The 17,828-nt window shown below is 43.4% G+C and overlaps 3 protein-coding genes across 4 annotated transcripts in view; 1 reads left to right on the top strand and 2 right to left on the bottom strand.

The window, feature by feature from the left end:
* Positions 1-17,828, bottom strand: part of LOC126561936 (serine protease 53-like) — a 291,346-nt gene that overhangs the window by 98,590 nt on the left and 174,928 nt on the right. The gene's annotated exons all lie outside the window — the stretch shown is intronic.
* LOC126563640 (Krueppel-like factor 6) overlaps positions 1-17,828 on the bottom strand; it is a 269,712-nt gene that overhangs the window by 90,123 nt on the left and 161,761 nt on the right. The window lies entirely within an intron of this gene.
* Positions 12,517-13,167, top strand: LOC126563219 (endocuticle structural glycoprotein ABD-4-like). Its single transcript, XM_050219847.1, has 2 exons — positions 12,517-12,621; positions 12,729-13,167. The coding sequence occupies exons 1-2, from the start codon at positions 12,607-12,609 to the stop codon at positions 13,161-13,163; spliced, it is 450 nt and encodes a 149-aa protein (XP_050075804.1). The 5' UTR covers positions 12,517-12,606; the 3' UTR covers positions 13,164-13,167.

Raw genomic sequence — 17,828 nt, 5'->3', positions numbered from 1 at the left:
GATGTTATACCCTGACATCATTGGTTTGATGCTCTACTACGTAGCAGAAGCTAGCAAAGGATCGAGCATGCAACACTGAATCTGGAAATGGAGATTAGCCAATAGAATAGAAATGGAGCTGGATGCTAATCCGGTCTACACTGTAGACTGTAGTATACTATACTGCAGTCCTATACAACAGTTTGAGGAAACTTCTCTTCTCAAAAACCTGCCACGATGGAGATAGAATACTATCCCTATTGACAAAATTGCCTTAATAACCACTACTATGGGTCTTTGCAATGTAAATTAGTGAGTTTAGTAGTGTCTTAGTTGGCAAATTTACATCGATTATATCAATAGGGGTATAGGACCTTTATAGTTCCAGTACTTATATACACCTGTTTGGACGAAACGCTTCATAAGCGATAACGATACTCAGGCGTTGATCGCACGAGTGGTCGCTTAAAAGCGTAAGATTAGAAAGAAGAATATAACAAGGGAAAAAAGTTATTCGAAACAAGAAATCACACAAAGACACAACGATTGGAAGCAGATGGAAATTGTAATGACTAACAAATGACGATGCTGGGCAGTGATCGCAGAGCGGTTTTAGCACTTGTTGAGCGTTCAAAGCCAGTGACTTTGAATATCAAATCCAAATTCTGTGGATCAGAATATTCTGATTTAGCTTAGTTAGGTTCAATCACATCCTCGTCTATACATGAGACCTCATCTCATCGCACCCAGAGCTTCCATCGTAACGAATAATAAAATCTGTGAATAATTTGCAACTGTTTACGTGCTTTTACATCGGTAAATTTGCTTTTAACCGTCATGACATACACCATCCTTTGACGTATTATCTCATTAAATCTCAAACTTTGCGCACCTTCGCCGTCCTGAGCTTCATCAACAGCACCTGCCAAACTTGTCGAAAACTAAATATATTGCCGGATGTAATACATGACATGGTTTGGTGTGTTTGTTCGCTAAGGGTTCCGGCCAGCGGTGCCCCCCCCCCCCCCCCCCCCCGTGTCCACCGGGCATTAAGCTGCTCTGCCAGGCGAAAAGCTGGCTGTCGAAATTAAATTGATGTAAGTTGGTTGTCCTAAACCAGTACCAGGACAGCACGAACGAGCGTTCATCCAACCGGGCTTATGCTTTTGCGCCAATTTTGCAGAGTGTATGAAATGTAGTCATCCGTCCGTGGAGGGGTGATGTACTGGACCCACCTGGTAATATGGCTATGTTGTAACTTTAGTTTAGTCGAACCTCATCTCCTCAGCTCAACAGCATTAATCGCCAACGTCGGTTTGCAAAGCAGATGTGCATATCAACGGTGGAAAATACGGGAAAGTGCTCTTCGCTTCCGTAAAATGTGCCAAGTTAAACAACCTTTCCTGGTGGCTAAATATGTCTAGCCCATTTGTTGAGGAGCGGACAGAAACACACACACACACACACACACACACACCTTCAGACTCTAACACATCAACACTCCAGAACACACTGTTAAACCATTTCCAAACTTTGTGCGCCGGTGGTTTGGGGCTAATTCGCTTCGCCCAGGAGGAACGATCCGGGGCTAAAAAACAAACTTTAACTCAAACATAATTCCTGCAGACGAAAGCTGCCAAAAACGAAATTAAACCCCCCAAAAAAAAAAAAAAAGGATCGGCGTGTGAAGCATACACCGTTTATGCACCGTTGATCACCAGAACAAATAAAACAGATATTTGGCAAGCATTAAAAGCGTGTTGCAAAATTTGTACCAATTCGCACGTCGGACGGACAGGACAGGGGACCAAAACGGACCGAAACACACACACACACACACATGCACAAACAAGCTTGTTGTGCTGGTGGGAAAAGTTTGAGCGATATGACATAGGGGGAGAGAGAGAGTGAAAGAGAGCGAGAAACAAGCCATCTCGGCAAGGGTTGTGTGCGGGTGGTGAGAACAATTAAAATGATGCAACCACCCTGTCCAGTGCAGCTCAACGAGGTGTGAGGTTATGTGCAAAATTGTTATGTGGGGAGTACGGTGATAAAAATGCTTTTCATACGTTGACCTTTCCAGCTGTTTTTCCACAACCCTTCCTGCATCCCGAGCATCGGGATCCGGGAAGACGAGGAGCCAGAATAACACAAATATATACAGAGATACAGGACGGACGGATACACACACACACACACACACACACACATAAAACTCACAGTACACACAAAGTGGCATATGCATGCAAATAGTTTTTTTTGTGGCACACAGTGTCCTCGGGTCGGAAAATTTCTGCAAAGGACAGCAGTATGGCTCTGGGTGTATGTGTGTTTGTAGTACACACAAAAAAGCACACTAGTGTGACAACGATTCTGTCGCCAGACAGAATTATGCTACGTAGCCTTTTCACCGGGACTCGTCGCATGGGGTGGGGTGCAAATCTGCGAATCGTGTCCTAGTATTGTTGGAAGCTTTTTGCCAAGCACCCATACACCACCCCATTTCTCCTCGATTCCGCTTATCAACACTCTACAATTTAGCACAAATCCCTGCCTTTTTATTCTATTGTGTTTCCCATAAAGTGTGGTATGTGCAGGATGTGTTTTTCAGTTGCATTTCTCCCTTTTACCTGAACCGTCCCTATCTTCCGTGGGTGGGGAAGAAAAAAAAACAGAACTCAGGACGCTCTGCCACCAATCGGCCGTTCTATTTCTACCTCCCAGCGAGTAAAAAAAAAAAAAAGGAAAGGATAATTTATTCCTGTCGGAATATTTTCGCTCTAATTTATGTTAACAAATGAATTACATTCGAACGTACGAGATCTCGCGTACAAATTCCCGATTCCGACCCGGAACCGGCGACGTGCTTGTGGCTGGATAGGGTTGGCGACTTCACACGTACGGTATTAGCTCGCACCATTAGAGAATGGTATCGAACGGTGTCCGAAAAAAAAAAAATCGGGACGACTCCCAACGTGGCAAGAGGCTTTCTCTACCATTTTCGATGAAGCAAATTGCGCATCGTTTATAGCATAGGTACGAACGGATGAGCCCGCAGAACAGGGCAACCAGCACGGCGTAGTGGATGATAGGCGTCTCGTTCGCGCCTCGTAATGACTTTTAGCGATACGCAGTGTGAAGGATTATAATAATATTTGCCGTAAACCACGGAGAGCCGGTTCGGCTTGATGAACTCCAAGCGTAGATTTTGATAAGCGGATCGATTTATTTAAAAAGTGGTGTTTTGTGTCGGGTAAACGAGCGACTATTTATCAAATAATGGAGCGGATTGGTTTTTATTCAAATGTTTACAAAGGAGCGATTTTACCATAAAAGATTAATAAAGAGTAAATAGATGAAACTTTTCGACTTTTAGGTGTCACAAAAATACTTTTTAAGAGCGTGGCTAGGAAAACAGAGATGTTAGTTATGCACTTTAATTTTAAGTAATTCTGGAAATTAGCTTGTTGGCGTATAATCGCTACTGTTTTCCACTGAGCAAACTAAGAATAGCTTCAACCTGTTTTTTAACATTATCTTTGACAACAAATTTTTGGGCTACTCACGACCGATAAGCTCCTGAATAACCTATTCTAAACTAACAACTCTACGTTACGCTGTTCATATTTTTAAGACCGTTCATAGCATAATCTTCAACAATAAAGCATAGCAAAAATCCTTCGCAATTGGCGAATGTGTAATAATTTACATTGTAAAAACAACAACACCCCGAAAGCAAGATCAACAAAATCCTTGCTGTGCTCATCAAAATGAGGCACTTGTCTTAACTCGTGCGAAATCCGATATTCATAACATTGATCCTTCGTTCAGATTTGAAGCAGTGCCGGAAAATAAACGGGTTAACACACACGCATGCAGATCCTCTTGTTATGCGTTATTAATACTAAGTACATCATCTTTTGCCCAGAACCATCAACATGACGCACGAAGAAGAAAGAAAGCTACACACTGCTCGCTGCGTAGGCACACGTTTCATGCCGAAAAATGATACTTGCACAACATTGTCTGTCTGTACCGTCCCGATCGAAAAACACACGCACACTAAACATGGTCTATCTATTTTTGTGCCGGGAAAAGCGCCTAAAAAGCTCACCATTTGAACTCTGAGCACTTGCTGGTGGAGCGATCGGATCGTCGAACGGCTAAAAGGCAGAACACGCAATACGCCGAACGTTTATGATACCGATATGATAATGATTGCCCACCTACATTCGCCTTTTTTGAACCCGGTATAAAGTGAACTAAGTGGGACGAGAGGCATAGAAAAATTCCAAAATATAAACACACGAGCGCGCGCGCGCGCGCAACTGCTGGCAGATATTTTGTTTCGTCAAAAAAGGGATATGATTTCCTTCCGATCCGGAGCATCATCGTTTATTTATTTCCACCCACCGTTTACCAGAGCTCGGTTCACCGGCAAACGAGCATCGAGCCCTCAGCAGTGGAACAGCATAAATCAAAAGCACGAATGGCTGGTTAAGCATAAACAAGAGCCCAGATTGCTTGAAGCAGACGGCTGTGGTACTAAGCTTTTTTGTTTTTCTTCTTACCGGAACAGCTTTCATGAAAGACAGATTTCGTTCGATTTCGTTCCAAAGGTTGATTGCATCACATCACAAAGCTAGTGTAGTATTAAATTCGTTATGAATAATACTGACTACAGCCAGATGTGTGTGCTCATCTGCTGCTGCCACATTAGGCAGGGCGAGAATGTATTAAACATATTTGATCGGGATGCTGGAGGACATACACACAAACAAAAACGACAAATTTGGAAGCTGTTGGAGGTGATATGGTTGAAGAAAAATGGACATCTATCTGGTGAGTGTTTGGGTGTGTGTGTGTGTCTGAGCGATTGCTGCACAGAAAATGAGGAAATCCATCAAAGCCCGGCTTCCGTATTTTCCTTTCTTCAATCCTTTTTTGTCTTTTTTTTTTACTCCAGCTTTTCAAATGCAAACCATCTGCACACGGTTTAAGTTGAAATGGGAAAAAGGCACTCTGCTGTATCCATTCCAGTACGCTCTTTAACTCGAAATGGATGGGACTGTTCCGAGCCTGGTTCAACCAGTGCTGGAGAGAGAGCGAGAGAGAAACACCGAACGCAAACTGCATATGAAATGATTTTCTATTATGATAGAGCATACAATAATTCATAATAATGCTACTATTGCTTCCCATCCTTAACGTTTTGCAACAGCTTCCCCATAGTCCCGGGCACCATTTCACCTCCCGGATCCGGGACGACAGTGGTGGAAAATGAGCATTGAAAAACGGCTTGGAAATAGGGAAATGAGCCATCCGAGGTGAAATGAAATGGCAGGAAGGAATCGTTTTCCCTTGGTTGTGGCCGTGCCCTATCATGCCCATGGCAGAAAACACACCATACCAAAGCACGTCATTGCTTGCGCCAGAGGTAATGTTGATGGAGAACAAAGGATGAAAAAAAAAAAAACGATGGAAACTTCATCAGTTTGTGTCCCAACGGAGAGATAGCATAAAAGGGTTCCGCACTGCTGGTGGTAACAGGGTGGTGAAGGTAAGCTGTCCCCCGCCCGGGAAACGTTTTAACCATTCTTCATGGATGCTGCGTCACTCGGGTAAGGTTGGTGTTGAGCATACCCCATGTGTGCCAGAAACACACTCACACACACTCATTGAACAGGAACAACCAGCTGGTTGCCACTTCAAGCAAGCGCACAGACAAACTACACAAGTTATGCTGCTACATTAAAATGAGGAAATGAATAGAGGTAGCTTAGAAGTGGAAGCTGATGAACCCGATGGAGCTAAGGAGTGGGAAATACTATCGTTATTACGATTATTTCTCTACAATGCAGATTTCATCCTTTAGCGAATTGATAAAGGGAACAAGGAAAAAACGATATAGTAAAGCACCATTTTGTTTCACCAGCTGCTGATACGCGTATGGTCAATTCATAATCAGCAAATGCAAAAATAGATGAAATATATAAATCGAAGCCAAATGTGGTTGCCAAACAGAAGAGCTAAAGGTTGTTTTTCTTTTTTTTTGTGTCCTGTCAAGAAGTCGATCAAGCAATGTGTTCCGGAGCTCATCAAAGCAAGGAACCATTTTCCATTCGTTGAAGTCTAATGTGATTTTTGCAGAAATTGTACAGGGTGTGTTCAGTTATGCGTTCCATTCGCAATGGATGATGTTATAAATGATGCTGAGATCCTTTTACTCTTATACAAAATTGAAAAGCAATGCTAAGCAATGCTCAAATAGTACTCCTTCCCTTCTGTGATGCGTAAAAGGGCACCTTTTCCGGGGTGAGGTCGGCTTTTTCTTTCGAGGATCTTTCACGTGGGAAAACACTCTATCCTAGACGCCTAGAAGCGTTAGACGCTTCGTCATAACGTAACGTCCAGTCCAGGAGAAAAGTCCTGTTCATAACGAGGGCCTTAACCGTGATCCCTATCCGAAGTATCGCAGCTTGGAGCTTTAGGAGTGTCCTTAGTCGAAGACTACTCGCTAGGACGGTGATCGTGGATAGTAGAGCCGGATAGTCGAAGGATCTCAGCATGTTACAGGCACGCTCATCCAGAAAGAACTACGCACAGTGACCGCTATAATCTACGAAAGGTCACCAGGGACCAGTCGTAGGCCCTCCGCACTATGGATGCGTACGCAACTACTGATTGGCCTAGAAAGTAGCAAAAGAGTAAAAGCAATATTGACTTCTCTCTTTTCATTACTTCATTTTCAATATTCCAATATCAATAGTGAAATAAATAAATTCCTGATTAAGCATAATAGCATCTCACTACGAGAGAAAACTGAGCAGAATGAAACGTTTTTTTATTTTTTAAGAGAAGGGATTTCTTAACAAATAATATGGGACAGCCTGAGCGAATCGCTCACTATGAATTTTTAATAAGTAAAAAAAGGCTGTGATTGTAGATTTATCTTCTATTTATTACGAAAACATAGATTCTGATTTACGAAGTATAATGTTAAGTATAATTAAATTGTTTTCCCACACCATGGCTGAAAGATGTTTGATCTTAGGTTTGGAGTTCGTAGACAGTGTTCTTAATGGTTCCTGAATGACTTTTTAAGTTTAAAAGGTGTTGCTATTGTTCTTTCATTAAAATGCAAATTTAACTAAGGTTTTTAAAAGAAATTTCAGCAAAATTTTATCTGCACGAGAGTGCACTGATGAAGTTAATAGTAAAGTGGTTTTCAAAGCTGTTCAATCCAAAATCGAAGCTGGAAGTTAATTTGATTCAATTTCGATCCAGAAACGAATTCCATCATTTAGCAATTACAAACTGTTGTTTCGTTACAACCACACTAAACATCAAACATCAATCAAACAGCACAAATTAATTAAAGTTAAAAGCAAAGCTACCGCCCTACCGCGCTCAAGATATAAAGCAGCGTCCCTTTAGAGCGACCCTTTAACACGGTGCTGTGTGTATCGGCAAACCCGTTTGTGCTTAATTATGGCAGCGTCACGAACAGTTGCAACGGTTCTGCTGCTGCTGCTGCTGCTGCTGGGTGTCGCGATCGGTGGCTGCGAAGCGCGATTCAGTGTCGGCCGCCCATTCCAAGCCATTGCATCGGCCGCAGAGTCTACCATCAACTCCGCCCAGCTTGGGTTGCAGATGATGGAGCTGAAGCTTCATATCGATCAGAGCATCGAGTACTTGTGGAGCAAATTCCACAGGCTGCTGGAGGCGTTGCTCGAGGAAAAAGGTGTATCGTGTACAAACAACCTCCAAAGCGATATCGAAATGCTGAAGGAGCAGCTAACGCTAGGCAGCACGGAGCAGGAATGTCCCAGCGAGAACATCGACAGGCTAAGGGTTGAGGTGCTCGAGGAGCTTAAAGCTGTTCGCGAAGGACAGCGCCAGGTGTCCGAAAGGTTGGCGAATGTTTCGACGTCGCGTGAAGTTAAAGTGGCCCGGTTGGAGCATCAGCTGCGAGAAATCTCCCTAAACACTCAGGTGTACATGCTTAATCCGGATGGGAAGGAAAATGGTTCGTTCTACGTGAAGTCTAGCCGTGCGGCAAACCATGCGTACGGTGACGATTGGATTATTTTCCAGCAGCGGTTCGACGGTACGGTTGACTTCTATCGCAACTGGACCGAGTATCGGAATGGTTTTGGGGATTTGGGAGGCGAGTTTTGGCTCGGTTTGGAGCAACTCTATCGGATAGTAAACTCTGGCCCGGTGTATGAGATGATGATTGAGCTGGAAGACTTTCAAGGTGTAACGGCATACGAGCATTACGGTGATTTTCTTATTGGTGCTGAAAGTGAGAACTACCAGCTTAAGAAGATAGGCAAAGCATCGGGGACGGCCGGTGATTCGTTAGTGATCCATAAGGGTATGAACTTCAGCACGTACGACCACAAGACAAACGATTGCCCAACGTTTTACCATGGCGCTTGGTGGTTCACACAATGCTATGATGCGTAAGTATTCAATTGATCGAAAACTCGAATAATATGTAATAAAAATCTTCTGTTTTGCAGTCACCTTAACGCTAAATATCTAATTGGAAAACAGAAGACAAGAGGTGGTAACATATGGCACACGTTTCGCGGCTCGTTCGAATCATTGCAGGCAACAAAAATGATGGTCCGTCCACTGCAGACGATTGACCGTGTACAAACGGGTCCAAAAATTGAGAAGCTTGCTGAAGGAACTTAAAGAACGCAGTTAGATTGCCACCAAAGAATGATGTACAGATAAGAACCAAAGCCAATAAATGCTTGATAAAAAGCTTATCACTCCATGAAGCTTACTGTTCGTTCTAAGAAATCAATAGAAGAAGGTGTTCTCTGCTGTGTTGTTCATTTCACACCATGCGGCGAATATCGAATTTTCCATCCAATTCGTTTGATTGGACCGAAATTATCACACAGCTTTTCTTCTCTCGATTTTCCCAACATTCTACCATGTCTACCGTCCCCCAAGAAAAAGGAGACCAACCTGGGTGAAAAGCGAAATCAACCTACTTACGCAACCGAATGGAACGAAACGGAACGAAGTGGAAACGGATACGCATAATCTAGACGTGCGCTAAGGGCAGTGTAGTAGCACTGTGTTATCGCGTGGCCCCTTTTTTTCGTCCTCCTAAGCCAAAGCAAACCCAACAAAAAAAAAGGGATGCTGAAGGATCCCGTTTCTGTTTCGTCACCTATTCGCATTTTTGTGTTCTGAAATTGAGGCCGGCTCTTGGTGATGGAATCTGCCAGGGGTCGACCTAAACGGAACGCACGAGAAAATGGGTTTTTCACGTCCACCGGTTACAAATGTGGAATATATTGAGGAATTGTCTAACGACAGGAGCAAGATGAAGCAGTAGCAGGGCGGCTAATGCCCATTTCTTACAACGTGCCGCCTGCCAACGCCGCGTCCAAAAAGCGGCCGACGACGACGGTAATAAATAATATCAGCCAAAAATTACCGACACGTGTTCGGGATGCGTAAGTGAATTGTTTGCCTTTGCCGAGGCATGTCACGTGGCATGTTTTAGCACTGCCCGTTGAAACGACACGACAACGGGTTTTGACTGATGTGGATGCGATGGGGTTTGGTGATGGGCGGTGTTGAAGTTAAGCTTTCTTTAACGGGCAGCTGATGAGGGATCATCTGTTTCCCATTAAAGTTGGTGCGAGGCGTATCGTTCTGTTTAGGCGTTGGGGTGCTGCTACGCTTCAGCACTCGCCCAATCGACACCTCTTTAAAGCACTATTCTAGTTTTCTAGCTACCATTGGACCTCACGTTGATCGATAAAATGTGTAATAAATTATATTATCCAACAAAACTATTGCACTTTTGCCAAGCAAGCCCTTGCTCTAAATTATGTTTCTACAGTTTAAGTTTCCACACCCAGCTTTTTTTTTTTTTGTTTGTCGGTCCCGCCTTGAATGTACAACGACTGCGAGCAGCTTGGCCGATTTGGTTGGGATGCGGCGTCGCAAAAATTTGCACTTCGCCCATTCGCCCATTAATTTCGACCGTACCGAACACGGCGTCAGCCCACGACCAAATCGAATCCCGGCGGTGAAGAAGCAGCAGCCAAAAGGGAGCGGCGGTTTGGCCATGGCCCCACCAAAACTGATGATTGAGATGAGGGAGCGATTCGTGAGAGAATTTGCAAACCACCCGTGTGCAGTAAACCTAGACAAGAAGGGCGCATGGGTACGGGGATGAAGGAGGAATAAAGAGCAACTTGTTCCACACAGCGACGCCGACGCGGGTCGTCGTGAAGGTGGATTGAGCGTTGATATTGATTTGCAACATTCCGATCGATGCGAGAAAATCGAGAAACGAAGATGACGGCCGAGAGTCGCACAGTGTGTTGGTCACCGCGAACTAATAGTGTACTTAATTGAAAGTGAAATATGCTGCCTACAAAGCACGATTTTGTTGCTGATGATGATGTTCGTGCGCATCGTCCGTGTAGGCCGGTTCTCGAATAGTTCAACAAATGCTTCGGGCACTTCTGGGCACGGCCTGCCAGCACCGTACTGGCCAGCTTCACGGCTTCCTTTTTGATACAACCGGATTCTACACCCGAGCTGGCCCGTTGCCAAGAGCCGAGAGAATGTAAATAAAGTGAGAACTCCAGGCGACCCCACACAATGTACATGTAAAGCAAGGCGTAAAAGCTGTAACTTCTTCTTGCTGTTGTTCTGCCTGTTCGGCTCAAGCTGCGCGCCACCACTAGAACACCAGAAGTGTTATGCGAGCGTGCGCGATTGAGACGAAACCAATTTGTAACGATTAGCTCTGCAACTGGCGGAAGACTTTTGAGGTCTCTATCTCTGTACATCCATGGCCTCTGCCACGGCTCACATGATTTTGACATTTGCTCTACACCGGGGCGAGCGAGCGCACCACACGCGACCTTTACCAGTGTCGGCGGGCTTTGTGAGTTTGAATTCTCAAAGTTCATTCCTTACTTGCAGGTTGGAAGCCTGCGAAAAGGTATTCCCGTTCTGTCGAGCATTATTTTTTTTTTGCGAATAGAGAAGAAATCATTAGTCTAATCTTGTTAATTTGCCTGTTAATGTAAATAATACCCCCAAAACCACAATCACATACGTACAGTCAGCTTTTGTAAACAAACTTTGACATTCAGAGCAACTTACCGGGCGCTAAATCCATGGATAGAAGTCGTCTAGCTGTCTAAAAATGGCAATGCTCACAAGATTTTGCAATTGGAAACCTTCGTCAAAATTACCCCAACGAAACCAACAGAAAAACGCTCACCCTATTCCATCAAATCTTGACCTTTCTTTTCCCTATTTTTCGATTTTTTCGGCAACCCGAATCTTATGTCAGACTTGTTGTCTGCTCCCTTTCAATGCCGTCATTTTTCGTCATGTTTCTCCCGCGATCTGTCAATCGCTGGGGGTTTTTTTTAGAGGAAAATATATCACACGATGTTGGTTCCCAAACTGGTCAGCCCTTATGGCATTATAATAGACGAGTGCTAGGAGCCGTTTTTTTTTATTCTTCTTCTCTACTTCGACGAGGTTACGTCCAACACCTTACCAGATCGATAGACCTGGTTGGACACATTTGATACACGGGTAAAGTTCAGCGTTTCCAAAATCGTTCACCAAATAGCAACAAACCATTTGGCGGCGCATCGTTCAGTAGTGAAGAAAAGATGCTGCTGCCAAGAAGGGGAGATCCCTTTGATTAATATCTGAAGGTTGCGAAAGTAACGATGTGCGAAACAAACACAGACAACACATTCGAGCAAAGTGTGGTAAAAAAAAGTGGATGTAAAATTAACTCACCAATAACAACAAAAAAAAACCCCTCCTCAGATCTTGGATGCTTGGACACGAAGGAAGCAACATGCAAAAGGGTGAACGGTTATGAGAGTGTGTCAGACAAAATGTAGACAGATCTTGGACCATGTCACCTGTGCCGCAGCAGGTCGCTCGTTGTCTGTGCCACCAAACAATAGAGTCTCGCGCACTGATGACGAACGCGAGGAGGTCAACATTTGGAACAACACATTTTTGGGGCTCGTTTGGGATGACCGTGCACCAACGAGACGGGACGCGGGTGGCTTCGATTGGGGCTGCTCATGAGCAAATTGCGTGTTTACGCGAGTGACATTTAATCGACTAATTTACTACGGTACGGCGGTGCAGCAGAGCGACCTGCTAGTAGTCACCCCCTCCCACCGGGGTTTGAAACCCCACCGGGAGAGAGGCGGCTGAACGATCCGGCTACTACGGGTGGATGATCGCATGATGACTAAAATTCATCATCATCGCCTTCTCATCGTCGGGCAAAAGGTTGAACCGGGCGCGAATCATACTTCTTCGCGGGTGGAAATCTAACTGCAACCAGCTTCACACGGAACCGGGTTTTGTGCCACCCCTTCCCCTCCACCGCACCTTTCTTTCGTGGTGGTGAGCAGCGAGAATGGGGTGGATAATTTGGTAACTGGAGCCCCAATAGCTCGGTGCTCGGTGTGGAATGGTGTATGTATAAAAGATGCCGACAAGTGCACCAACCAGCACCAGTCACTGTCAGTTGGTTCGTTCGTTCAGTTTCGTTCCCGGTGTGTTACTTATTCTTACGCTTGCAACTACAAGATGTGCAGCAAAGTGGTTAGTGCGGTGTGTGAGCGTCCCTCACCCAGGATGCCGTTGTACAGTGGTGCGTTTTCTGCACAAATATTCTAATCCCATCCCATGTGTGTTCTTATTCGTGCTAGCTTATCCTGGCCACTGTTGTGGTGTGCAGTGTTATGGCCGCTCCCCAGAAGCGTCTCGGTGGGCCGGTGCTTGGTACGGCCGAGTCGCAGGCCGTCATCCTGGCACAGGAACACAACCATGACCCGAGCGGTGCGTACAACTATCGCTACGAAACGAGCAATGGTATTGCGGCACAGCAGACTAGCTACGACGGTGCGAATGCGGCCGGCGAGTACTCGTACACCGGACCGGACGGTGTGCTGTACCGTGTGGCTTACAATGCCGATACGTACGGATTCCAACCGCAAGGTGCCCATCTGCCGGTGGAACCACCGGTACCGGACCATGTGCTGAAATCGCTCGAGGAGATCCGTGCCAATCCGCCGCGTGATCAGGAATTTAATCTGGCTGCGCTCGATGCTCAGATCGCACGGCTACGGGCAACACTTGGTTAAGCGAGTGGGTCGAAAAAAAAAAATAAGAAGGTTGTGATTATGATGTACCACCATCCCCGGGAGGGCGTTTCAACGGGAGCTGAGAGTTGTTTTCCGTGGTGGTTATGTAATGAATGAAAAGTATAAAAAATAAATCAAAAATGTTTCGAACGATTTTCCAAACGAGTGTGTTTTTATATAATTTGTTAATTTCTATTAATATTGCTACGTAAACGATAAATTTGTAGCAAATGATAAATTCATCCAAAAATTAAGACCATTAGGAAAAATAAATACAGAAAAAAGCTCTCAAATAGCATTGTTCAAAGGACGAATGAAGTTGATTGAAATTATAGACCAAAACTTGAAAATAATTCAACTAAAATGTTACAAATCACATTTATTCTAATGTAACAATTTTTGTTAAATAAAACATTTCCCATTCATCATCAATATACATTTTAAATGCCCGGTGGTGTAGGCGATAGCAGCCCCTGGTTTCACACGACAGGAATGGACTTCAAATCTCATTTGAATCGTTCCTCCGTAGTGATGATGTCGTACATTGTATCAATAACTTGCGATATCTTCTACTTTCATGGAGGAGTGGCCTGTCGATCAGCTCTTTTAGTGTCCAACGGTGATTTTAAAGCTAAGATTCCAGACTACCCCAGCCAAGTTACCATAGCGTGGGGTCGAGACGTTCCTTTCTGAATTTAAAACGTCTATATTTTTAATTTCTTAAGTAGCACCTTAAGCTGGAATCCCGAAAATCATTGGGGTTAGGGTTTACGAGGTTCATTAGATGGCAGGCATAGACAAGCAGTTCGTTAACTCAAGAAGAAGAAGATAATTTTGCATATTTTGAGAAATTAAAACTAGATAGAATCTGAAGATATCAATACACATCTCAATTGAAACGCTTTCCATTACGATTTTATGCAACGCTTTCAGAAGTTATGTAAAGCTCAAAATAGAGCTCAGTACAAATGAAATAAAATTGTTCATTTCATTTCATTTGTTAACCTCATTTATTTATTCAGTATTTGATAACAAGGCTCTGCGCTGTCTTTATGTGCCCTTGTTTTGTTGATACTGATCCCTGTCAAGCTTATTTATTTAATTAAATGACGGTATTGACTGCTCAAATGCCATCCGGATCGTACCCCCGTATTGAGGATTCAAAATTTTATGCATCGTTCTATAGAATGTGCTGTACTCTGTAACATTTTATAATTTTGTTCTTTAAGTACTTAGTCTTTTTTTTTTGGCAAAATCGAATGCCATCCATCAAAAATACAACTCATATAATTTTATTCTAACCGAGTATGTCCGTAATAAGGCAAAGAATAAGGAGGAAATGCCTTACTATTATGTTCATTTAATTTAATCACCCCAAGTGGTGTTGACAATACGGCCTTGCACTGTCATAATTAGTTATAAGTAAAAATAAAATAAATAAATAATTTTACACCATAATAGATCTCGTTATTTCTAGAAAAAAAATCGTAAATAAAGTAGTTGTTATTCACCAAAGTGTAGTAATTGCTTCTCTGCAATGATCACAAGCTATGATTGTAACTGAAAGCATCTGGCGTTTAAGAGTGGCTTTAAGTCATATTATGAATAAATAATCATTATATTTAGTACCTCACTCTTAGAGCAACTTTGTCATCAATTGCCCATGAAACGTTCACCAGTCCATCCATCCCTTGATCGGATACTCCGTTAATCATGTTCTCCGTAGGTCACAGACAGACAGGCAATATTTTCTTCTCAACACGCTCCACAACGACCCGTTTCGGTTGGCTAGGGCTTGGTTCGTGTCATTGCGATTAGAATCAATATGATGCACTGATTTATGGTTTGCAACGGCATCGGTATTGTACCGGCTTGGCGCATTACCCGGCATTACCACCACGTTTCTCTCCTACACAGAGATGGTCGACTTCTGGCACACTCACGCCCGGCTCATTTCCCAAAAAGGGCTAGCGACGACACCTCAACCTTTGCTAGGAACGCCTACGGGCGGTCGGCGAATTACAAAACCGTGTGAGCTCACTGCTGATCCCTCCGCTGAGAACCGGTGAAACAATAATCCCAAATTTATTGTACGAAATTGCTTTTAATTGATGGTTTCCGACCGACGAAAAATAAAACACATGATGCCACCACTGCTGCTAGTGGTGCCCTTGTCTGCATGTGAAATGAAAAATCACTCAAACGCACTCACACACACACACACACTAGCGCGCATCGACTGTAATCCTTGTTTCCGGATGGGAATGTCTCACTGCATCCGGTGGAAATATAATCCGATAAAGGGAAACATGGCGGGACAAGCAATAAAAAGCGTACGCCATAAACCGCAAAATAATGCTGTTAAAGTGTAATAATTCAATATCGCCGCATAAATAGCGGAACGCACACAGCGAGAGTGGAAAATGAGAAATGGTTCTCGCCGGTTCAGTTGGACTTTGGGATGCAAAAGTCACACGCATGGTATGCGAGTCACCGCGGGCAAAGCGACAGCAGCGACGGCCGCGGAACTTTGTCTGATGATGCAGATGATCAATAAAAACTCTCACGGCTTTTCGTGCTACAACAAAAGCAACGCGCTGCGGTTTTTCGCTTATTTGCGAGTGTATTTTTGCCCGATTTTGGTCGGATTACAGGCACTATTCTGCAGGGAGGTTTTTTGTTGTGCATTTTGGAGATCCATTTTTTCTCCCCCTTTTTTTGGTTCATAATTTTACCATCAGCTGGGTATGAAATCCGACTCTAGCATAATGAGTACCGCGTTCGGATAAACTACACTCCACCATTGACAATGGGGCAGGATCGACGGGGGCAAATAGTGCATGTGCAATGAGGAAATGAGTAATGAGAAGCGAAAAAATGCCCTGAACTAGGCCAACGGGTGCCGTGCAGAAAGATCATGGTGCAAAGTACCAGAGTTGAAGCCCCGGTAGGGCAGTAATGATAATTTATCAAACATTTGAAAGACAGCATAAGCTTTGTGAATTACATGCGAAAATACTACGCGTGGATGAAATTCAAGGATGGAAAATATCAATTTAATTCGCACACAAGAGGCAAAATGAATTAAATTTTTCGTTGCACAGAATCGTAAACTTTGCAAACAAGAATTTCTGGATGGTAATCTCTATACAACTTTTCTCCTAAATTTCATGTCAACTTGCGACAGTTGACAAGATTTTAAGCCATAGGAGACAACAAAAATTGGTTGGAATTGAAATTAAAAGGTTATTTTATAACTTTATTCACAATATTTGATAACTAAGCAATTATTTGAATATTCTTCTCTTCTTTTCAAATTGGCCCAGAATGAATCTGCTTCCACCAACATTTCTGAACGCTAATTTCTCAAATATTCGCTTCGAATAAATAACAACAGCATTCCGTCATTTTTGTGATATTTTTAAACGAAAGAAGCATCTATGGTAGGATAATGTCACTACAAATCTTGCTACTTAATGCCATTTCTGAAATAAATAAGTCAAGACGTGACATACTTTTCATAGGCTGTGCACCAGAGTTTCTGTTGGTCCAGGCTTCCACTTTATACACTTTCCCTTCTCCAGAAATGCAAGACTGTGATGGATGTTTGACGCATCTACTACTGTAGCTCATATTATTGCATCCGTTAGTCGTCCTTAGAAAAAAATCTCAGTTAGAAAAAATTCTCCTTCATGTTATACGAGAATATTCTCGTATTCTAAAGAAAATGAGTATGAAACGCATTCTTTCAACTCACTAAGTCGTAGGGCAGCAAATATGGAGAAAGTATTCTGTGCTTCAAAATACTTCAAAATACTCCCTCTTATTCCAGTTCATTCTAGCTAGCAACACTACAAGCATTGCAGTACGTTACGTTACAAAGTTAGCTGACCAAATAAGTCCTTATGATCATCACATAAAAGAGACCAAGTTGATTTTAATAGATTAATGAGGCCTCACACACAAGTCCAGCAGGAGCTTTACTTTGGGGTTTACAAAACGACGTGCAACAAGCGAAAATGAAGCACGGACAGAATAAACACTCATTACGCTGGGCGCCCTAAAAAGCCCATCCGTGCACGAGGAGTTGTGCTCGTCCATGCAATTAGTGGCGCTGAGCTGTAGTGACTTTTGGGCTGGTAATGTGCATGTTTAGCGGCTAGCTTCGACTGTTGGGGAGAGTTTTTTTTGCTGGAGTGGATGCTTGTGAAGAATGAATCATTTGCACTTTACACTTTGCAAACAGTGGGCTCTACATAGTTGCTGTTCTTCCGCCGATGTGTACAAGTATACTTCTTAAACCATGAAAAGAAGTGTTTTATTTGCTATTATTAATTATTCAAAAACGAAAATTTTCAAGATTTTGTTGAAATTTAAGCTATAAGACACACGCAATTGCTCTTTACGCTACGTTCGGCACTGTATTCGGGTCTAAGAACACGAGAAGGAATGAAAAGTACCTTCATCCAGCCAGCTTAACACGTTGAAAATGCAAAAGCAAACGAATGGCAGGGTGCTTTACCATTCGATTAAAGTGCACAACTATGTAGCTAAGCGAATTACGCTGGAAAGCACAGACCGAGGTGTAAAAAGTAAAGGAAAAAGCGAAGGAGTTTTTCGTTCCGAACAGGTGAGCGACTCAGCAGGGAAGCTTCCCGCCGCCTA

This window comes from Anopheles maculipalpis, chromosome 3RL, assembly GCF_943734695.1.
Source record: "Anopheles maculipalpis chromosome 3RL, idAnoMacuDA_375_x, whole genome shotgun sequence".
Classification (NCBI taxonomy): Eukaryota; Metazoa; Arthropoda; class Insecta; order Diptera; family Culicidae; genus Anopheles; species Anopheles maculipalpis.
This window is presented reverse-complemented; position numbering and strand designations above follow the sequence as displayed.